The sequence below is a fragment of the Phoxinus phoxinus genome (genome assembly GCF_949152265.1).
Source record: "Phoxinus phoxinus genome assembly, chromosome: 24".
Lineage (NCBI taxonomy): Eukaryota > Metazoa > Chordata > Actinopteri > Cypriniformes > Leuciscidae > Phoxinus > Phoxinus phoxinus.
In genome coordinates this window covers 4,360,141-4,384,561 of record NC_136899.1, presented here as the reverse complement: position 1 = coordinate 4,384,561, position 24,421 = coordinate 4,360,141, and the positions used below count along the sequence as shown (strand labels likewise).

At 37.1% G+C, this 24,421-nt stretch overlaps 2 protein-coding genes across 10 annotated transcripts in view; both read right to left on the bottom strand.

Annotated features, from left to right (window-relative positions):
* The window catches only part of mapre2 (microtubule-associated protein, RP/EB family, member 2), a 51,991-nt gene that overhangs the window by 14,031 nt on the left and 13,539 nt on the right, over positions 1 to 24,421 (bottom strand). The window lies entirely within an intron of this gene.
* dtna (dystrobrevin, alpha) lies at positions 1,010 to 23,679 on the bottom strand. Of its 9 annotated transcripts, none has more exons than XM_079601005.1 (23): positions 23,459 to 23,679; positions 19,021 to 19,088; positions 18,115 to 18,195; positions 17,767 to 17,980; positions 17,252 to 17,337; positions 16,633 to 16,787; positions 15,673 to 15,778; positions 15,380 to 15,546; positions 14,253 to 14,377; positions 13,889 to 13,972; positions 13,177 to 13,245; positions 12,334 to 12,426; positions 10,653 to 10,740; positions 10,341 to 10,429; positions 10,143 to 10,256; positions 9,002 to 9,098; positions 8,862 to 8,882; positions 7,509 to 7,695; positions 4,194 to 4,283; positions 4,035 to 4,107; positions 3,832 to 3,937; positions 2,677 to 2,714; positions 1,010 to 2,581 (listed from the first exon to the last, which is right to left on the bottom strand). In XM_079601005.1, exons 2-22 carry the CDS (start codon positions 19,085 to 19,087, stop codon positions 2,697 to 2,699), a joined length of 2,130 nt encoding a protein of 709 aa, XP_079457131.1. In that variant the 5' UTR covers position 19,088; positions 23,459 to 23,679; the 3' UTR covers positions 1,010 to 2,581; positions 2,677 to 2,696. The 9 variants fall into 9 exon arrangements, with proteins under 9 accessions (XP_079457131.1, XP_079457130.1, XP_079457132.1 ...); XM_079601004.1 differs by lacking the exon at positions 23,459 to 23,679 and adding an exon at positions 21,064 to 21,184; XM_079601006.1 differs by lacking the exons at positions 8,862 to 8,882; positions 23,459 to 23,679 and adding an exon at positions 21,064 to 21,184.

Below are 24,421 nucleotides of genomic sequence, written 5' to 3'. Positions count from 1 at the left end.
GTGCGCTGCTCGTTGAATATGGAATGGTGATTTCCTGATGTTTTTATGCATCAAGGGAATGAGCGATGCTTTAATTTTTCACGACATGTTTGGATGATAGATAAAAGGCTAAATTTAGAGGAAGAACCTGCCTTTGTTTCACTGTAAGGTTCCTAATGGGGAGCAGACAGTCTACATAAAACACATGGCATTATAGTCACTGTGTAGTTACAGCATGTAGTAAGTCAAATTGCAAATGGCGAGTTAATAAGCCAATTAGGAAGTTAGTCTCACTTTAATAGTTGGCCATTACTATATTTTGTTCATTTTGTTTATTTATTCTTATTTCTTAAAGAGATGGTTCAACCAAAACAAACCTCATTGGTTCTTGCTGAAACTCAAGCGTGATGTGTAACACGAGAATGAATCTCATTGGTTCTTGCTGAAGCTCAAGCGTGATGCGGAACACGAGAATGAATCTCATTGGTTCTCGCGCGTCAAGCGAACATCCTTGAGCTTCTGTTTACCACAACTGATGTGTGGCATTGATGAATGTTTATATGTGAATAAAAGCCTAAATTCAATCTGTTCATCATATAAAGCGATCAAGTCTCTTAAAAAAAAATTGGACTAAACCGCTCAATTCATATGGATTAGTTTTACGATCTCTTTATTAACTTTTTGAAGCGTCAAGTGGTAGTTGCGTAGCTGTCAATGGAGGGACAGAAAGCTCTCAGATTTCATTAAAAAGATCTTCATTTGTGTTGAATGAAAGTCTTACGGGTTTGGAATGATGAGAGGGCGAGTAATTAATGACAGAATTTTCATTTTTGGATGAACTATCCCTTTAATGTGAGATTTGTTGAAAAAATATCTAATTGCTCAACAAGGACATCTAGTGGCTGTTGTGTATATTGCATCAACATTTTAGAACAGCATTTTGTGCAAAATTATTTTAGATGAAGGATCAGTTTTAACAAACTGATAGCCCAAATTACATAAAATACCATAACTTGTGGACACTTGAAGATATTTGTACAACATAATATTTTTATTTAGTACCATGCAAAATAACTGAAAAGTGCAACGGCTGGCAGCAGGGCGCGAATGCTGTTTTTGTTGTGGCGTATAACTGCTCGTCTGAAAAAGCAATGCTCTGAGTAAACAATGAGATCAATGTGACTGCTGAAGTGAGACAGTGGCAAAGAAAAGAGTCTGGAGATGGTCAAAGCCAAACCAATCTAGTGGACATCTTTACAAGGAATTCATATTCACCAACAAAATCAATCCAAGCATGATAATTATGTTCTAGATCAATATATCTTACACCAAAATATGCTTTTGTAAAAGGCATCTTGTCAGTCCTTGAACAGCACATTCAGTAGTGTCAGATGCTGTCACAAAATGTCTGCATTTCGTTGTTTTTTTTTGCTAATTAAATAATAAATATTCCCTTTGGAGTCAAATAATATTTTCCTTTGAATCCAGAGTTATAAAGTTTTGCATGAATCTCATGAAACCTGTCAAAAACATGCCCTGGTCATATTTGCCTCTAAAACCCAAAGGATTTTTATCAGATCTTTGTAAAGAAAGCATAAAAATCACATATATTTTGCATAAAAAAATGAATTATATATTTTAGAACCAGTATGATTATTTTTGCAATGCAAATATGCAACATTGTTTTCATGACAATTTCCATGTTAAAGTTGAGATAAAAATGTTTTACTCCCAAATTGTTGTAATTCAAGAATATTGATATGTTAAGAAATGTATTTAGTATGAAATATGGAATGATATGGCTAAAATTGTGAAGTATGCAAGTATCTGTTACCACTACCTTAAATGTAGGCTGATTTAAATAAAAGCATTGTATTACACCGAAAATAATGTCACAATGTCAGAAATATAAAAGGTCCTAAAAATAGGTTTCATTTTCTTCATGCAAAACACATTTTTATTTTGTGGATTCTAAAGTTAAACGTGACCTGGTGGTGCATTCATGAGTTTCTTTACTGTTCTTATTAATTAAAATGCATGTCTTTACAAATGAATAAATTGCAACAAAGTACACATACCTACCCACCTATTAAAATAAACTAAGTCTGGTCCGCTAAGGCAGTGTATTTGTGTATCAAAGACTATGACGAAGTCTCTCAAAGAGAAACTGAAGCTACAACAATATCCTAATATTTTATATGCTTTAAAAGACCATCAGGTCAGGGTATTCTGCACTTAATGTACAATAAAAGATGTTGTTTGTAAAGATAGCAGCTTCAGTAAAGACCCCTTACAGATATTTAAATACAGTACAAGTTTTGAACAGATACACACGAAAACAAATCAAACTTGAACACAGTAACACCAAGTAAATGAAATCATCTCGTAACCGTTGGATTTATGGCACTGGTGGTGTTGTAGACCGTTCCATTATTTGAAATTTCCCAAAGTCAGTTCACAGTATTGTCTTAAAACGTTCTAAAAATATATTTCTATATTTATAGATTGGGTTGTGTACCACAGTATTGTTGTGAGCTGATGCTTTTCAGAAGTGTCGTATGTTCCAGCTCAGGTCTGGTTTGCACAGTGCTTCAGAGTCGCTCTGTGAGGACAGAAAAAGACAAAGGAAAAGCCGTGGTTTGAACCATCAAACGCTGTTGTATTGTGTCTTTCACAGCGCTGCTGATGTACACTTACCATTGCTTATTGAAACGCAGCTATTCTTGTAAGGTCACCTGGAAAAAAAACAGCATTGAGGAAACTTTCAAACTCACAGAATTGAGCCGAGGCTTTCCGTGCAATGATGGGAATATTCTGACCTGCATGGAAGCTGAGCTAATAATATGCGCTAATATTTTGACCTCATTTGGTCGAAACGTTGCAATACATTCAACTTTCATAATAGCACTTTTTTTCGTTGCATGTAAAACTACAGATGCAGTTGGAATGAACATGGTCTCGGCCCTCGAGAACAGGTGCCAGGGAAGCAGCCCGGGGATATGTTCATTACAATGAAATATCCATTTGCTTTAATGGATCTTTCATTTCTATTTCATCTCATTTCTATAGCAATTAAAAAGAAATCAAATTTGATATATGATGCAGCGTACTCATGACACACCGTTGGCATATTTCCCAGAATATCCATCCAAAGTTTGATACTTAAAAATGGCTTTGGGGCAGATAACAATATTGATGTGAATACAGAAACATATGAGACATTATTTATCATTGGGGGGGGGGGGGGGGGGGGTATCTTTAATATAAACCACTTGTTGCATCCATGTATTATTATTTAATTTAAATACCAGCCAAATAACACTACCATTCAAATGTTTGGGGTCAGTAAGATTTAAAAAAGTATCTTCTGCTAACAAAGGCTGCATTTATTTAATCAAAAATACAGTAAAAATAGTGAAATGTTATTACAATTTAACATAGCCGTTTTCTATTTGAATATGTTGCAAAATGTAATTTATTCCTGTGATCAAAGCTGAATTTTCAGCATCATTTCTCCAGTCTTCAGTGTCACATGATCCTTCAGAACTCATTCTAATATGATGATTTGCAGCTCAAGAAACATTTATGTTTATTATCAATGATGACATTTTTTATGCTGCTTAATATTTTTGTGGAAACTGCAACACGTTTTCATTATTCTTTGATCTTATTCTTTTCTGTGACTGGTTACTGTTTAACAGCATATTAATGCAAAGATAAAAGAGTAAAATGGGAACTGATGACGGTTGGTTCAGTCATGGATGACAATTTGCATATTCCAACATTTCACATGCAAACTTCTCTGCTGATCTACGGTAACTGCTGTATTACTGCTATGTTCAACGGTCTCACCTGTTCCTGTGTGTGTCTGAGTCGTTCCTCCATCTTCAGGCTTCGGTTCAGCTGCTTTTCCAGATCATGTCCGTAGTATTCCCCAGACTCCAGCTTACCTGCTGCCCTATGAGAGCACACACACAGTGAGCACATGCCCAGGAGATCTCAACAACACGTGATCACACACTTCAGCAGGTGATTTAGCAACATGTTTTTGTTACCCTGATCTCGAAGCGCTGCGTGCGTGGAGAACGTCTGACGTTGAGAATGTGAGGTCTGTTTCACTCCCAGCCTCTAAACATCATCAAAGTTTAAACATCAGTGAATAACGTCTGCTATCGTTGGTGGGCGTGAGATTGATCAGGATCATTCAACATTACCTGAGTTAAGTTCTTTCACCAATGAAGACATTGTGTTGGTTATGGAGTCTGCAGCTACCAGGAGATCATTCCTTAAATTCCTTCTGGAGCCTTCAAAAAATATAAATCACATTTTTTAATATTACATATGTATAATATTGTTAGTTATATTAATATTAGTATTTATAAGTTGATATTTAATAATTTCATAATAATGTAATATTACTTAATAAATTGCATGGTACAGTGCTGATTTATGGGTAAGTGCATTTAACTTCTCAACCTTTTTCGACTCCAAGGCCTCAATAGTCCACAACAATATTCAAAGGTCCCATAACCTTTCCAGTTGGTCATAATTTACTGGGGATAAGATTTTTTTTTTCTATGCCATGCTAAAATATTTAGAACATAGAAAAAATGTATATTAATTTTAATAATGGCCATGGACTTTTACGGTTTTAATTAACTTGCATGACTTTTCTGTCACGACTAGGCAGATGAAGCAAGCAGACGAACGTGGATAGGAGTGTAAACGAGGTTTATTCCAATAGTAGGTAAGTGTAACAGCGTGCAACATATCACACAAACAATACCGGACACTGAACAGATAACAGACAGGAACTCAAATACACAGTGATGATGAACACAAATGACAGGCAGCTGTGAGGAAGTGATCAGTGTCCATGGTAACAGATAGATGGCGGGAAACAGACAAGGAAACACAGGTGAAGACAGATGACACAGATGATGATGAACGGGTGGATAATTGAGGGAGTGAGTTCAGGTGTGGAGACAAGGGATTCTGGGAAGTGTAGTGCAGACTAAGATAGACAGGTGCAGACGAAGACTGTGACATAACGCCCCCCTTCAACAAGGCGCGACCTCGCGCCGTAGAACATCAAAGGGGTGGGGGGGTGGGCGCCCTGGAGGCTGATGAAGGGGTGGCCGATCTGGAGCAGGAAGCCTCCAGGGCGGAGCAGGACGTGCAGGCGGCCAGGGCGGAGCAGGACGTGCAGGCGGCCAGGGCGGAGCAGGACGTGCAGGCGGTGTGGACCCTTCGGGCGGCCATGGCGGTGTGGACCCTTCGGGCGGCCATGGCGGTGTGGACCCTTCGGGCGGCCATGGCGGTGTGGACCCTTCGGGCGGCCATGGCGGTGTGGACCCTTCGGGCGGCCATGGCGGTGTGGACCCTTCGGGCGGCCATGGGAACCATGTCGGAAGGACCTCCACGATCCCCTCAGAGGACTTATTGCCCCCCCCCAAAATTTTCTTGGGGAGGTCAGCACTGGACAGGACCAGCGGCAAAGATGGGTCTGGACTGGACGGGACCAGCGGCGAAGAAGGCTCTGAGCTGACCGGGGCCAGCGGCGAAGGCGGTCCTGGGCTGGATGGGACCAGCGGCGAAGGTGGCTGTGGGCTGGATGGGACCAGCGGCGAAGGTGGCTCTGGGCTGGACGGGACCAGCGGCGAAGGCTCTGGGCTGGATGGGACCAGCGGCGAAGGTGGCTGTGGGCTGGATGGGACCAGCGGCGAAGGTGGCTCTGGGCTGGACGGGACCAGCGGCGAAGGTGGCTCTGGGCTGGACGGGACCAGCGGCGAAGGTGGCTCTGGGCTGGACGGGACCAGCGGCGAAGGTGGCTCTGGGCTGGACGGGACCAGCGGCGAAGGCTCTGGGCTGGACGGGACCAGCGGCGAAGGTTTCTCTGGGCTGGACGGGACCAGCGGCGAAGGTTTCTCTGGGCTGGACGGGACCAGCGGCGAAGGTTTCTCTGGGCTGGACGGGACCAGCGGCGAAGGTTTCTCTGGGCTGGACGGGACCAGCGGCGAAGGTTTCTCTGGGCTGGACGGGACCAGCGGCGAAGGTTTCTCTGGGCTGGACGGGACCAGCGGCGAAGGTTTCTCTGGGCTGGACGGGACCAGCGGCGAAGGTTTCTCTGGGCTGGACGGGACCAGCGGTGCAGGAAGCTCTGGGCTGGACGGGACCAGCGGTGCAGGCTGGACGGGAAGTTCCCCTGGAAGGGTACTGGTGAGATCCTCTTCTCCAGAGAATACCGTAAAGGAAGAATTGCAACTCACCAGCACCCATTCCACAAAGGCGGCGAAATCATCCAGCGGGCCTTCTCCAGACAACTGCTCTTTGCACAAGCCATTCAGACTCACCCGGTAGAATGTGCTGAGGCAGCTGTCTGGGTAATGGGTGAGATACGCGGTCTCCAGAAAACTCTGGGTGTGGTCCTCCAATGTTTGATCCTCCTGGTCCATACATAGGAGGCGGACAGCGGGGAAATCCATTTTTGTTTGGTCCGGTATTCTGTCACGACTAGGCAGATGAAGCAAGCAGACGAACGTGGATAGGAGTGTAAACGAGGTTTATTCCAATAGTAGGTAAGTGTAACAGCGTGCAACATATCACACAAACAATACCGGACACTGAACAGATAACAGACAGGAACTCAAATACACAGTGATGATGGACACAAATGACAGGCAGCTGTGAGGAAGTGATCAGTGTCCATGGTAACAGATAGATGGCGGGAAACAGACAAGGAAACACAGGTGAAGACAGATGACACAGATGATGATGAACGGGTGGATAATTGAGGGAGTGAGTTCAGGTGTGGAGACAAGGGATTCTGGGAAGTGTAGTGCAGACTAAGATAGACAGGTGCAGACGAAGACTGTGACATTTTCCAGGTCTACATTTTTAAAGAATTCCTCATATTTACAGATTTTCCAAGATTAAAATTAATTATCTATTAATTAAAGAAGAAGAAAAATAGACATATCTTGTTCTAGATGTTTTGTCTCATTTTGATGTTTGTTTGGTCTCATTTAAAATAATTTTTAGGCCCCCTTAAAAGTTAGCTGAGGCCCCCTGGTTGAGAAACACTGGTTTACAGGAAGATTTGTGGTTCAATATGATCTAGTTAAGCTGTTTAAATGGAATCTGGAAAAGTACTCTTACTCCAAAATGATTTAGACAACTTCACAGATCAAATAATAAACATGTTTGTTGCTGTATAATTCATGTAACTCTTTTAAACTATGTTTTTAACCAAGGATATATTCCTGTAATGTCAATCTGCCGCAAGGTTTCCAAGTCCGCTACTTCTATACTGATGCCGCAGGTTGTTGCGACACCCCCCTCCCATCCGGGAACTCGCTTTTTGCCATTTTTACCAGGGAACCTTCCTAGAAATGCCATGATTGGGCAGGTTTTCAATAGCAATTAGGCTGTTTTTCTTTTAAAGCAAACCTGGCAACCCTGAACTGCAGTATCTCTTGGTTTTAATTGGCTGAAATCGTTTTCAAATGCAAGAGGAACATGTTGGTTACCCAGAGCGAAGGCCTGCTGCACCTCTCCTCCCAGGCCCATCAGCGAGTCCTGATGCGTCTGACTGGGTGTGGTATTGCCGGATGTTGATTGGACAGGCATGGGGATGGGTGTGGTATAGCCGGATACTGATTGGATGTTGATCGTGTGGCTAGGGGAGGAGCGAGGGGAGGGGCCAGGGCCTTGGTTCTAGGGAACAAAAGGAGATTATATGATTGTAAGATAAAAATCAAAACTGCTTAATCCAGTGTTGTTATTTTGAACTAAAACTAAAACAGTTAAAATCCTTTTGCAGGGTTTCTGCAGGTTTTATGGGTAAATTTAAGACTTTTTAAAGACTCTTTTAAGACCAAGTAAACCAAATTTAAGGAGTACATTTTGGGAACACAATATGTCAATATGCTCTCTAAATGTAAATGTCTAGGGAGAAACACAATGAGTTGTTTTAGCAATACTTCAAAGTTTGATATACATTTTTTTAAGACCAGCCGAAACCCCGTTTTTGTTAATTGACATAAAGGTTAAATATTAGATAAAAAACTTAATCTTAAAACCTAAAACACAAATTAGAAATGTTACCTTGGCAACTAACTGAAATAAAAAAAACTTGAAGTTAAAGTATTAATAATATAATACTTATATTATTAATATATAATATAATAGTTAAAATATAAATAAATGTAAATGAAAGAAAAATAGAAATATATATTTTTTTTTTTAAATGACAAGGCACATAAAACTATTAAAACCTAAAATAAATTCAAATGAAAACTGAAAATATAAAAATAAAACCTCATTAAAATATTAATACATACTATAACAGCATATAAATAATACTAAAATAACACTTAATTAATCATTAAACATTGCAACATTAGGTGCCCAGTGTCTGAATGAGTGTCAAAAACATATAATAAAATACTTAAATTTGAAAGTTAATTCTTTGTAAATTAAATGCTGGAATGTAGTCAGCATGCGTTAACTTTGATTTGTGCTATGTGCTAAATGAACAAAAGTAAGTTCTGGATGCCAAAGACACAACCAACACAACACATCTTATTATAGTTTAATATTAGGGAGAACAAACACAAAACATACATTTAATCTCAAGTCAGATGAAGTATATTAGTTGCACTTTATTTTACAGTATGTGTACTTACCTAAAGTATAGGTAATATAAGCTAACCACATGGGTTTAGGTTATGTTTAGGGCTAGGTTCAGGGACAGGGTTAGTACCTAGTTATTGCAATAACTATATGTACATAGTATGTATGTACATGGGGAACAGGACTGTAAAATAAAGTGCTACCAGTATATTAATACACAGTTTTGTTACTGGGGCTCTGAGACTTACAGCTCTTTTTAGCTCTTCTTCCTGTAGATGGAGCAGTTCAGCTCATTAACAGGGATTTCTGCATCTCCACATTCTAAATATAACTTCTTAAAATTGTGCAATCATCATTTGTTTATGTGTGTGTGTGAGACCTTTTCTACCTTTAACAGAAGCATGAGGTGTTCTAGTTGGACCATAAGTTCCCGACGGCTATCCTGAAGAGCCGACATCCTCTGCTCCAACTCCTCCTTCCTCTGTCTGAGACAAAGAAAGCCACAAGGTTATCGATATAACTTTGACATTAACTCAAAATTAATTGTGCAACAATAAACAGCCTGATAGTGTTGTTTATTTGCATGTGCTCTCTGTGCTGTTTACCACTACATATACATTATGCAAAAAAAAAATGTAAAATAATAGCAGAGTCCACACCACAACTAAAACGATAATGGTACAGAGAAACAATATACTGTAGTTGGAATCACTTTTTCAAAGCAATTTTTTCCATTTGATGAATGATTGACAGCCAATCAGAATCCATCCTGCTTCAAAGAGCTTGAGCATTTAAAGCGACAGCGCGCCTAAAATAAACAACGATATAGTCAGCGGGTGTGGACGCTAATGTAGTTATCGTTATCTTTTAAAGTTATCGTTCTTGGTGTGAACAGCTTTTATGGGCGGTTTATGAATAAGATGCATAATAACAAAGTGTTTAGAGAATTCACCCAAAAACATTTGTAACGGATGCTTTCTACATTAAAAAAAGAAAAGAAAAGCAGGTGAATAAGGATATAAAATGTTTTATTTACTATAGTTTCTCCCTGGGAACCATGTTCTAACTCTGGTATTTGCAGTAGGTTTTAATTATATGTAAAAAATCTATTTTCCATAAATATAACTATGATGTTCATTATGAAAATAATAATAACATAAAACCAAATTTAGAAACCAAAACTGCTACACAAAACAAGCAGATTCTCTCACTTCCCTAACTTTTGCACCCAAATATAGTGTTACTACAATTAATGTTACTTGAGTAAAACCACAGTAAAGTTTATAAATTAAAGGACTAGAGCTTATTTAAATATGCATGCTTGATGCCTTGGTGATGTCTACATACAGGAAGGAGTCTCAGTGTTGCAAATTGCTTTTAAAGTACTTTCACTCGTTCATGAGAGGAGCCATGATCAGGTTACACTCACTTTCAATGCAGTCCATCTCGTAACCATCAGCATCTGCTGTACACCACATCCGATCAGGTTTCAGGTGTGTGTGTGTGTGTGTGTGTGTGTGTGTGTTTACCTGAGCAGTCTCAGTTCAGCCAGTAGCGTTGGGTTTTGTTGGTTTTTGTCTAATGGAGGCTGGGAAGCTTCTTCATGCTGTTGTCTCAGGCGTTGTATCTCTAGCAAAATCTCCCTGAAAATACACAATTTATTAACTTTAAGAATGCAAATTCAGATCAATGTGCAATAATACCAAAATAAACCGTCTCATACTCACTTGTTCTTGTTCTCTAGCTCGGCGATAAGTTGCCGCTGCTGTTTATTGGTGTCCAGACAGAGAGAGATGTCTGCTGGGACTCTGGTCTTCTGTTAACAATAGTCAGATTATAGTTATTAGAGTTGTTTACATTAATTTATTTACATATATCCAATTATGGTTAAAGATGAAGTGTGTCGTTTCTCTGCCACAAGCTTAATTGCACAAATAATTGCAAGTGTAATTGCAAATATAATGGTTGTTTCCAAACTGGTTTTCCAAACACTACCATTGTCCATATCATCTTATCGTTATTTTGATTGGCCGTCTTACCGCCACAGCTCCATCAGCAGCCAATCGGGAGGCGTAACGGGCAATGAGGCAGTGCTCATCATCTTGGTTATTACTGCTCTCTTGGAAACTATCAATCAAAGAAAGGAACAAAGCTCAGTCATCTTTACAATTACTAGTTCAGAATCACGAAAGCATTTACTGCAGCATTACTATAGCAATTAGTAGCCTATGCAAAGTTAGTTTATATAAATATATATATTATAAATTAACTTCACATACATACATACATACGTATACTGTTTTGCTAAATATTTTTTGTGTTTTCATATTGAAAATCACAAGAAAGTTCTTGCAAAATTTATAAAAATAGGTTTTATAAATCAAAAGAACATAGTTTTAGTGAAATAAGTCACCAATAATACCCTAACGGCAGAATAAAATAGCATTGCCAGCATATGTCATGCTCTAAGCAAAGCATGAAGACCATCGAGCCCCAGTTTCCCCCAAAAAAACAATGCAAAGTTAGGAGCAAATGCAATAAACTCCATATTAGACATCTTTGCTGGTACACACAGCCATAGCTAAGGGTGTTGCGTAATGGGTAAACATATGTGCATATACTGTAGATAAAGGTATAGGTTCCTATGGATCCAAATCAGCCTTTACTTCAGATAATAAAAAAACACACCTGTTTAAAGACTAGTGGCCAAGACTAAAGTAGATCATTGATGGTATTTCCATACCAAATAGATGCACAAATCTCCCCAAAATGACACCACACACACACACACACACACACTAGGATGGATTCGTTTAACTCCTGTGGAAATTTTTGTCTTTTCAGTTTTGTTTTTTAATCATTTTATCCAATGTGACATTGCATTTATCACTTACATGGATTAAAACCCATAATCTTTATCTAATGTTTGAGATATAGGAATGCTATAAAGGATTTCAAAATACATAATTGGAATAAATCTATAGATTATAAAAACATTATAAAACAATATTTTTGTGCATTTATATAACTTCTATTGTATAGTTTATTGCAAAATAGCCATGTATATACTGTATATAAATTATTTGAGAGACTTCATATGAGTGTGCATTCACTACTGAGCTGTCTTGGCACGATTCCTGTTCCCACGACACCAGAAGCTTCTGGAATTGGTGAATTATGGGTAGTGTAGGTCCTCACTGGGAATTTATTTATTTATTAATTTGACATGGACATACAATTACATTGGACGAACCATATTCAGCGATTAATCATGATTTTTGAAATCACACTCTATAGAAGCATATTGCTCGCTCATTGTAGTTCTCTACTAAAAAAAATATTTGTTTAGTGCTAAAAGTCGATCTCTCTGTGGTGAAAAGGAAGGACATTTTTACCTCTGGACTGTTGTGCTCTATGGCAGTGAAATGTAATATGATAACACAGAGTAAAAAACTGCGTAAACACAACAAAAGCCTAGCCAGTTAGCAAGCTGCAAACATAAGACAGAATTGTGGCCAGAATAGTCACCATCCCACATCTGGGATCCTTTCTACAACATTTCAAATGTGGAAAGACCTTCAAATGATAGTTTGACATTAACAATGTTGTATTGAATTCTGCGTATTACCAGATTGACATGGTGACCTAAGCTATAAAAACAGATTAGGAAGAAAAGTGCCACAGCAACCTCAGACAGAGCGACAGACAGCTCACACTGACCATGAACGGTCCTTTCGGAGGAGATTCACATAAAGTCCGATAAGTATGTGCTCGTCAGCGAGCCTATCCGCAATATCGAGGCTGTACTGAACCCTGAAACCACGTTTCAGAAACACAGGTGACGTCACAATGACTTTAAGAAGCAACTTTCTGCAGAGTCTAAAAAAAACGTATTATTATTTGAATGTACATTTATTAAAATATGGAAACAATGAGGTTCAATTTGTTCACATTAATTTAGATGTATTTATTCTAAAGCATTTATTAATATTAATTAATTATAACTCATTTGAACATTTCCTAATACATTGTTAAATTCAAAAGTTGTACAGTATCTATTAATGTTATTTAATGGACGTGAGCTATTGTTATTTACAATGAACAGTTGTATTTTTTTTAACTCTAATATCAACAAAAATTAATAAATACTGTAACAAATGTATTGCTCATTGCTAGATAATGTTAGTCACTGCATTAACTAACGCTAACTAATGGGAACTTGTATAATGTTACCAAAAACACAGAATGCAAAAAAAGTGTTGATGTCATGTTTATCTTGATGCAAATTAAACAAAGTTGTGCGGGATGGAAGTACAGTCCATTTAATATGTCATAATGTTGACAAAATGTTGAAAATATATATTTTTTTAAATTGCAATTTTTTCTTGGCTGAAAAAATGACAATCTGATACAAAACAATCCCTCACAGCCTTGGTTTTCTTTGCATCTACTCAAAACATTCTCATGTAGCCCATTGGTAATCATTACAAGATATTTCTTTATTACTTCATAATCACTTAGAACAGTTGACATATAAACATTATTTCAACCAGGCTAACTTACCCTTTCCCTTTTAAAAGATCGGGGGTCGTCCGGGAAATCAGCTTCATTTGCTTTGTCTCATCAAGAGCACTTTTTACCCCCAAAATGAGATATAATAAAACATATTAATGAGCAACACATGTATACTTAAACAAACATGCGTCAAAACCAGAGTTATTTTAGTATCATATAAATTAATTGATATACTATTGCATTGTTTATTTGTATTTAGATTTTTTTTTAAAGCTTTTATTTTTATATTTTCAGTTTTCATTTTAGTTTAAGTCTTAGCAATTTTTTATGTGCTGGTCATTTTATTATTGTATATAACTTTAATTTTTATTAATTTCAGGTTTAGTCATTTAGTACTTCAACTTGTAAACTGCATTAGTTAACATGAACTTAAAACGAACAATACTTCTACAGCATTTAATAATCTTAGTTGATGTTAATCATTAACAAAGGCTAATAAATGCTGTAAAAATATATTGCTCATTACTAGTTATGTTAACAAATGAGACCTTTTTGTAATGTGTTGCCACTTATTTCAGTTGGATGACAAGGGAACATTTCTAACTTTCATTCAAGTTTAAGTGTACAATATGTATAATTTGTTTTATTTCAGCTTTATTTCATAAACAAAAAATATTTTGAATACTTTTAGTTACCAATAACAACACTAACATCAAACATCGTTCTGTTGAAAGTTTGTGCTGTCCAGTATTATACTCACGTTTTGCTGGAGTAAGGGTTTCCTGAGGAAGGCATGGAGTGAGAGAGCATGTATTCATTCCCACTGTTCACAGGTCTGGGAGGCCTGGAGGAAATAAAACAATAACTGAGGCGTTGCGACCAAAACTGTAGTGCCAAATATCTCAATGTGTCTAAGATTAGTTATGCCCATCAAATGATTGTGAAATCCTACAACATATGAGGATATGTGTCTCTATATCACTTTACTTACCATGTGTCACTGTTTTTCAGCATAAAAGCGAAAAACACAAGGCAGGAAAAATGTTAGCATGCACAATTCATGGTAAATTCATTGTACAGTAATGTAGTCGACAGTTTGACACTATCCATCTGAGTTTACGTACACAACATGAGTGAGGTTGAGCGGTTTCTCGGGTGTATCGGAGAACATCGGGTGAGCAGGCTCTCGACTGGAGGCACAACTCAGAGATTTACTGAGAGCGTCTGACAACTTCTTTGCTGGAGATTTCTGGAGAAAGATTTCAGAAGAATTAATATCCATAAGAATACGTACGGTATAAATGTTCAATGAAAATGATTTTCTCTGCTCTTCTTTTTTAAATGTAAATGTTTTATGTAGAGTATCATAAGAGAGATTATTTACATATAGAATGTACAGTAACAGATACATGTTTAATTTTAGTCAGGGACTGGATGGACAATTTATTTGGGTAAATATTGTGTAAAATACATGTTTATTTCATTTCAGCAATTTGTGTACATTTCCCTTGCCATCATTACAATGATTGTACTGTAGATTTCCTTTTTTTAAGAAATTAATACTTTTATTCAGCAAGGTTGCATTAAATTGATCAAACGTAACAGTAAAGACATTTATAATGTTACAAAATATTTATATTTCAAATAAATGCTGTTTAAAAATAAAAATAAAAGCAAATCCTGCAAAAAAACTTTTTAGCTCAGTTTCCTCAAAAATATGAAGCCACACAACTGTTTTCAACATTGATAGTAATAATAAATGTTTCTTGAGCAGCAAATCATCATATTAGAATGATTTCTGAACGATCATGTGACACTGAAGACTGGAGTAATGATGCTAAAAATTCAGCTTTGATCACAAGATTGATTTTTTTAATTCTTATATTAGAATAGAATACAGTTATTTTAAATTGTACAAATATTTCACAATATTCCAAAACAAATGCGGCCTTGGTGAGCATAAGAGTCTTCTTTCAAAAACATTACCGAACCCAAACATTTGAACGGTAGCCTATCAATATATCGCCATGTTGGCATCAGCAATTGAAAAACCCATATTAGTCAGCTTGACAAAAAGAGAAAGAAAAATGTAAATGCTACCAAAGGTGCATTCATTGTGCAGAGTCAGATTTAGACTGGTCTCATGACATTTAGTATAAAATCATAGAGTGATTTGAATGTTTGTATGACGGGACTCAGGCCGTCACTGACACTTACTCACAGTCACGCTCCCACAAGGCCGTTCACCTACCCATGACATGTACTCCTTCATCTGGTGCTGGTTGCTATGGCTGCCCGAGGCATGGCCCCTCCAGAAACACTCTTGGCAAAGTTGGTAATTATCACATTGTTGGCACCGGTAGCGGAATCCCATCATGCTCTGGCCGTGGCAGTAGGAGCACTCCACAGGATGGAAGACTAGAGAGGAGGCAAAATAAAGTCAGCACTACTAATCAAGTGCAGTCACAATATTTATCATTCATTTAAGTTATAATACATATATATAAATGTTTTGCTGGAAAAAAAATTTAAGAAATGACGCACCGTTTTCAACATTTGCCAGCCGATGCATCAGCGGTAACCAAACCAGACACTGAGGAGGAGGATCCGACATGAATGTGTCAAGAAACACATTGAGCGAGACCTTTTTCTGTGGAAGGCCAGCGGTTAGTAAACAAATGAGTCAATAAATACATGTACATACAAGTGAAAAACAATTTTTTTTACATTTTCTGAAGAAATTGTGAATGGTGCTTGCCCACGCAAAACTTGCTGGTGGTTGCAAAGATGCTGCTATGCATTTGCAACTGGGTTTTGCTGGCTAAATCTTGCCTACTTTAAAAATGTTCGCCGTGCAATAAAACATACCATTCAAAAGATTGTGTTTTTTAAAAGCTTTTTGAAAGAAGCCTCGTCTGCTCACTGAGATTGCATTTCTTTGATCAGAAATACAGTAAAAGCTAAAATATTATTAAAACTTTAAAAAAGCTGCTTTCTATTTGAATATATTTTAAAATGTAATATATTTTTGTGATGCAAAGCTGAATTTTTAGCATCATTCCAGTCTTCAGTGACACATGATCCTTTAGAAATCATTCTAATATGCTGATTTGCTGCTCAAGAAACATTTATTATTAATATAAATGCTGAAAACAGGTGTGCTGCTTAATATTTTTGTGGAAACCATCATAATATTTCATTAGGATTCTTTAATGAATACAAAGCTCAAAAGAACAGCATTTACAACATTATAAATGTCTTTACTATCACTTCAAATCAATTTTAGTCATCCTTGCTGAATAAAAGTATTAATTTCTTTTAAAAAAAATTAATCCCAAACTTCTGAATGATAGTGTAAGTCTGATTGCTTAAATAAGTAATAACACGCCTTGAATGTATCATAATATAGGTGCACGTTTATGCATGGAATTACATTAAATTATATATATATACTGTATTTTATATGTGTGTGTATGTATATATACACTGTATATGTTCACAAACCTCTTGTGGAAAGCAGCTTCTCGTGGACTGCTCAGTGTACCCAAAAGATGGTCCCTCAAACACCGTCATGGGCAGTTTCAGCACCTGCCTTAGGAACTGGTCAAACTGCGAGTACATCATTATACCGTTTGGGTCCGATATCTGTGAAAATACATCTTGAGGAAAAAAGACAAGCATCCGGAGTGATCAGTTTCATTTTTTTTTAAGAAACTGTTCATTCATCAAAGAATTTTATAAGCAGTTTTCAACATTGGTAATAATAAGAAATGTTTCTTGAGCAGCAAATCAGCATATTAGAATGATTTCTGAAGGTGAGCATACAATGCTTCTTTAAAAAACATTAAGGACCCCAAACTTTGAAACATTAGTGTAAGTTTCATTACTAGGAGTGAATCACCAGAAACAAGGCGAAAAGTTTTAACTACACTTCCAACTACACTGACATGGTCATGAGAGGCAAATATGCCTTTCAAATATGACTTTCAAGTAACGACAGCTGCTCTGACCTTTAAAATGATGATAGAATGAGTCATTCTGTCCATTCACTTAAGCGTCCATTAATCAGCATCAAACCATTGAACACTCATCAGTTCAAAGGCAAAGCCAAAGTGAAACTTACATCTTAGTTTATCCAAAATCTTCCCTCCACAGAGGGCAGCCAGGGCCATCTTCACCACAAAAACAGAGATCTTTCCCACACCTTCCCTAGAAAAGACACAAACGTCATCTAACACATTTAGGCCTGGTTTCACAGACAAGGCTTAAGTCTAGTCCCACACTACATTGCATGTTTGAGCTGTTACGCAACTTGCACTGGCATATCTAAAAATAAGTCAGTGTCTTTGTTTTGTCTCAAAATGCACACCAGTAATGTTTTTTCTAAGGCATGTTGATAAAAAAACACGTAAATGTCCTAATTTAAGGCCTAATCCTGGCTTAATCTAAACCCTGTTTGTGAAACGGGGCCTTAGACGGTCACATATAGCAAAGTAAGTGATGTATAAAGCAATTCTAGTCAGATCAAGTGAAGATCATGTATTTTCAATGAATTTTATTCTTTCTACACTTAATTAATGTCATACTAGACTTGAGATTTAAGGCAACTCTGCAGATGATTCAGTCAGGGTTTCTTACGGGTCGTAGGCCGCTAGCAGGAAGTTCAGGATGAACGAGATAGACTGGTCTACATTGATCTGGTGGGTTGTGGGCAAGCGCTTGTTCAGCTGGTAAAAGATGGTGGACAGTATTGCTTGCAAATTTGACACCGAGAACTCTGTGTTGAGGTCCATGGAGTTGAGTCTGTTTTCCCGGAACACCTCGATGATATTCCAGATATCCACCAAATGCACTGCAAGAAGCAAAGAACAAGTGGCAATATCTGGATCTGCATTATTTCCAAAGACTGAAGCTACTGGGAATAAAGTTGCAATCAGAATGTTTGTGTAGAAAACACTCTTTTGCAGTAAACACCCTCAAACTTACAATTGCACCTCTTCTGAATGAATCTCAGCTTGCATGCTGTCCTATATGTGGACAATCTGATGGAGTCCAGATCTAGTGCACCTGTGAGATGAAAACATCACATTTACTGAACGGCAGAACATGGCAGACCATACAGTTTAAATCAGCCTAAGATGTCTTAGCCGGTTTAAGACGGTCTAGCTGGTCTTCCAATCTAGTCAAACTGGTGTTTAGGTGGCTTTGGCAGGTGGTCAACAGTCCAAAACCTGTCTAAAACCAGCAAAACACACTAGACTAGACAACATAGCTTGGCTAGATTGGGAGTAACTAACCTAACCACTTTAGGCAGGTTAAGATGTTTTTTTTTTTTCTCAACAGTGAAATTATTTGAAGAACTGTTAGCATGTCTAGACTATCAATAAAAAAGTTGGGGTTGGTAATATTTTTTTATGTTTTTGAAAGAAGTCTCTTCTGCTCACCAAGACTGCATTTATTTAATAAAAAAAATACAGTTAAAATTGTGAAATATTATTACAATTTAAAATAGCTATTTTCTATTTGAATATGTTGCAAAATGTTATTTATTCCTGTGATCAAAACTGAATTGTCAGCATCATTACTCAGTGTCACATGATCCTTCAGAAATCATTCTAATATGATGATTTGCTGCTCAAGAAACATTTATTATTATGATCAATGTTCCAGTTTAATATTCTTGTGGAAACTGTGATATATATTTTTTCATGATTCCTTGATTAATAAAGCATTTATTTAAAATATAGTAAAATAATCCTTACTGAATAGAATAACTAATTTATTTAAACAAAATCTTACTGACCCCAAACTTTTGAACAGAATTGTATTTTATTATCAGCTATTATCAGCATGTTAGCTTGAATATGGATTAATGAGTTAAATAATACATACGCATTTCAGCAAACAGTAGTCTTCTGTCTGCCATGGTGCTTCTGTTGCGGCCTGACTCTTCAATCATTCTGCGAAACATCACACATACAGAAAACAAAAGGACAATGTGACAGGCGTCCCACAGCTGTGAAGGCAAACTGGGCTGAAAATAGACCTTTTGAGGAATTAACCATTATTATGGCTAAAACAACATTTATAATGTATTACAACACTCTCCATAGTTTTGAGATTTATCAAAACTCCACTGCAAATTTAATAAGACTAATAATAAAATAAAATAAATTTAAATAACAATACACAACAAGATAAATTCAAGACACTAAAGACTCGCTTCAGACAGTTACAGATGAATTTGCAACAAAACAGTGAGTTTGATCGGACCCACAACCTTTGACGTCAACAACAACAGATATGGAAAGCATTTTCTCCTCCTTTTTAAAAGTTGATAAGACTATTTACTTTGCTATCAGATTCCTAACTATACACAATTATTGCTAATTGCATTTCATCATTTGTACTGTATTTATAGCATTGTGTTTCCCTGCTGTCTGCAACCCTACCAGAATAGACCTGTGACCCACTACTGACATGTTCCTTGGTGTAATTCATGTGTTTATCTCCCTTGCTTCTTCTATAGAGACATTTTGTCATGATTCACATTGTAGACAGTTAACAGAGGTTTTGGACTCCACTTGTGACCTTGATTAAAAATAACATTTACAAGATCACTGCCTTGTGACATTCAGTACAATACCATCTTCTTTTACTGTGAGCAAACAACAACTGTATCGTATAGAAGAAACTATTTAAAAGAGAATTGCAACTTATTAATCTTACAATTACTAAATAAAAGTAAATAAAAAAATAAAAAATAAAGACAAATTCGAAGAAAAAAAATCTGGTGACTTATTTTCTCAGAATTGCGAGATTTAAACACAATTGCGAGTTATAAAGTCAGAATTGCAAAATATAAACTCACAATTGCGAGTTATAAAGTCAGAATTGCGAGATTTAAACTTACAATTGCGAGTTATAAAGTCAGAATTGCGAGATTTAAACTTACAATTGCAAGTTATAAAGTCAGAATTGTGAGATTTAAACTTACAATTGCGAGTTATAAAGTCAGAATTGCGAAATTTAAACGTACAATTGCGAGTTATAAAGTCAGAATTGCGAGATTTAAACTTACAATTGCGAGTTATAAAGTCAGAATTGCGAGATTTAAACATACAATTGCGAGTTATAAAGTCAGGATTGCGAGATTTAAACTTACAATTGCGAGTTATAAAGTCAGGATTGCGAGATTTAAACTTACAATTGCGAGTTATAAAGTCAGAATTGTGAAATTTAAACTTACAATTGCGAGTTATAAAGTCAGAATTGCGAGATTTAAACTTAAAATTGCGAGTTATAAAGTCAGAATTGAGAGATTTAAATTTAAAATGGCAAGTTATAAAGTAAGAATTGCGAGATTTAATCGCGCAATTTGACTAATTTTCTCAGAATTGTGAGATATAAACTATGTCTTAGATTGGTTCGTACCATCATAACCTTAAAATGCCATGCATTCAAAATTAAAACTTTAAAATGAGGTTTTCCCATCTCTTTAAAACAGCACCTGGATTAAACCATAAGAGGAAACATGAGGTTGATCTACTAGAGAAGTTAAACTCATCCTTCACAAAGCTTTTAATGCTCAATTAACTTTAAGGAATGTTCAATCACAATCCCAGAGATCCAAGAGTTCAGAACAACACGGGGACAAAGCACTACACATCCAACCATCGCTATCAAATTCACCTGCAGATGTGAAAAATATCCAGAATGCACTGCAAAAAAATCCATCCATCAGTAATGTGACACTTATCTACCCTATTGAACTCGCATCAGAGATAAACAAGCTGCCACCGCGTAATTAAGTGTAATTCAGTGTTTTGGTTCACTGTTTCAACACTGCATCTATCATGTTAAACCAAATGGAAGAGATATAAACAAACCGTTGCTATAAAACAACAAACACACATGACAATTCAAACCAGATACCCTTCAGATAGCACCATAGTCCTCTTCTTGCTTATTTATGAGTGACCAATACAAGGTTTTAATGCTTTTCGTCAGGTCGAAACACAACAAAAGCGTCCCTTCGAGTTCTTGGCAGACGACTGAAATAGGAACCGGTCAGGATCCAGCATGTGTTGCCTCTATCTTTAACCTCCAATGAGAGAGACTCACATTCTTGTTGGACTAGCTCTGGTTGCAAGTTTGTACCGTCCCCTAACCCTCCACTGGGAGCACTGGTCCTGTAAGAAGGGCCTGTGGAGTTGTTTGCAGTTTAAAGACTGTATGAAATTATTAGGCAAAATGATGAGGCTACGCAAGAACGGCTTGCTGGAGAGGACTGTAATTCAAGCCCTCTAATGGGACATTTCTAGAGAGATCCCATATTTCACAGAGTCACTCTTCTAATATTTCGCGCTCTCTCCCTTTCTCCTTTTATTGTGGCTCTGAGATCTCCAGGTCTATAAATATCCTTTTGGACAGTCGGTGGCATCCAGGCATTTTGAGGCCGACTCCGTTTTTTGTCACTCTCTGTGGGTGATTTATTTAGCATGGCAGGTTGAATGAGAAACATGAAATTGTGCTTTTTGATGTTGTTCGCCCTTGGAGTCGGTTGGCATATAATACGTCCAGATCTGACCTGGAGGACAAAGTCATGTTCTACATGAAGCAGCTGTTCAGAGTGTCTTCACAGAGTAATTAGCACTGGATTACTTGCATTAAACCGTCTGTGGGAGGAACTGATAGCAGCTAATGTTGCTGCATTTTTCCAAAACTACATAATGCATCTATTTGAGAAACGACATTGCTACAGTACATGTCCCATGTGAAACTGACATCAATGCAGGCTAAAATTGAATATTTTTGGCCGGGCAGGGTATATATATATACACACACAAACACACAAACACACACTGTCCGGCCCCAAAAAAAGGTTGCTGTTTGTATTTAAATAGGCAAATGCTTAAGAGTCTATGATTGGATCATTATTGCAGTGATTATTATGTTTTTTATCAAGTTATTTGTTTGGCAAGAGTTCTTCTAACCCTAATTGATGGAGTGTGTAGCTTTTCATTTCTTAAACAACCCTGTAGGAAGACACATCATGACCATATTCCAGGATGACAATGTCAAGATTCATCAGGCTCAAATTGTGAAAGAATGGTTTGGAGGAGCATGAAGAATCATTTCCACACGTGAATCGGCACCTCTGAGTCCAGACCTTAAATTCATTGAATGTCTTTGGGATGTGCTGGAGGAGACTTTACAGAGTGCTGGACTCTAGCATTGCCAATACAAAGATCTTGAGCAAAAATGGATGGAAATAACATCACAACATTTATTTCCGCAAGAGTCAGGCACTCTGTAAAGTCTCCTAAATTTAAATCCAAACAGCGACCTCGTTTTCTTTTTCAGTGTATATATTTATGTCAAATTCGGTACCGTCTTGTGTAGCTTGAAATCCTCAAATCTATGTCAATTGACCAGTGGTCATCACAGTCAACGTCACATAATTTTGCCATTATTATGCATTATCTAAAACACATAAAGCTGCAAATTGGATTCCATGAGAACTCTATCCGCAGCAAAGTGAGCCATTACTCAACCTAACTGGTTTTCCACCAATCAGACACAGTAACTGCCTGTATGCTACTCTGATTGTCATGGTACCACCATGAAGCAGCACAGCACTCTGGGTAAAGTCTCACAGCCCTTTCAGACTGTGATTTACATGTATCTGTTTACAGGAAAGTCTTTCTAATGTTGTCAATGCTGTCTTCTTCTCCATCTCCAATTCATCTCCAATTGCTTTAACCACATGGATAGATGAGTTCATGCAATGGTGCACTTCAAAAACAACATCTATTTAATACAGCACAGCAAATAAAGAAATACCTTTTATGAAAGCAGATTAACTTTATGTGCATGTAGCCTACTATTATCTATTTTCCAAACATCTTTGTATTCAAATCCACTTAAAGTACAGAAAATACTAATAAAATGCCAACAATATAGGCCATTTGTAAGATGAGTATTCACAGACCTAGGGAAATGTTATGAATACAACATAATATGAGAGCTAAACCAACATACACTATATAACATTCTCAACCAAATGTAAACAATTGTATAAACATATTATGCATGCAATAATAAGCCGGATTTATAAATACTTAAATTACGAAAAATAAACAGAGTTTAGACATCATATAGCTCTGGGATTGAAGCCAGAGCTTGATTTAGGACATAACGTTCCAGATACACACTATTAATATCATCATACTTGCAGAATCTGCATTATCTGTTAGTAGTGGACTGTGGAGCATTCACAATGAAGCTCTATGAGAGGCGTCTGGTCCTCTGTGCACTTGCTACTCACCAAACGCCTGTCATCGCCACAACGGGTTTCGGTTCTGTTCCTCTGCGTTCAGTGAAGACCGTCTGCGGTAAAACGATGCACTTTATCGACGAAGATTTCAGCGTATAAATAAAAAAGTGTGTTTTCACTCGCATTAGAGAGCGCCGCGGTTCTCAGAGCTCCTCTCTCTCTCTCTCTCTCTCTCTCTCTCTCTCTCTCTCTCTCTGCTGCTCGTTTGCTGTGATGTGACGTAATGCGCTTCTCGCGATGACGTAATGCGGAATCTCTCCACTGAACACAGCTATGAGCTATCGGTTAAAAAACATTAGTAAATATTAAACGTTTTTTCTTCTTCTTGTATAATATATAATAGATTTTAAGAATATAGAAAATGTTATGAGCAAGTAGCTAATTTGTGATACAAATGTTTTACAAACATATGTCTGTAGTGTAATAGCCTAATATATAGCCTATTTGAATTTTAAAGACGAATTTTTTATTTATTTATTACCACAACGAGCGTTTGCTGTTGTTTTCTTTAATTTATTTAAAAATGTAATTACTTTTAAATGTATTTAGCCAATTAGAGGCATTTCCTTATAACTTATATACACACACTCTCTCTCTCTCTCTCTCTCTCTCTCTCTCTCTCTCTCTCTCTCTCTCTCTCTCTCTCTCTCTCTCTCTCTCTCTCTCTCTCTCTCTCTCTCTGTGTGTGTGTGTGTGTGTGTGTGTGTGTGTGTGTGTGTGTGTGTGTTTGTGTGTGTGTGTGTGTGTCGCATCTAATACAAATTTTAAAAAATGTATGTATATTATATTGCGATTAATGCTATGTGTGTGTGTTTGTGTGTTTAGCTTTATGTCCATGCTCTTGAAGCATTTCTTTGCATTCTTGCATTTTTTTTCTTCTTCTTCTTTTTTTTTTTTCTTTTTTTTCGCAGTGTGTCCTAAAACTTGTCATCACCCAGACCCGGAATACATTTA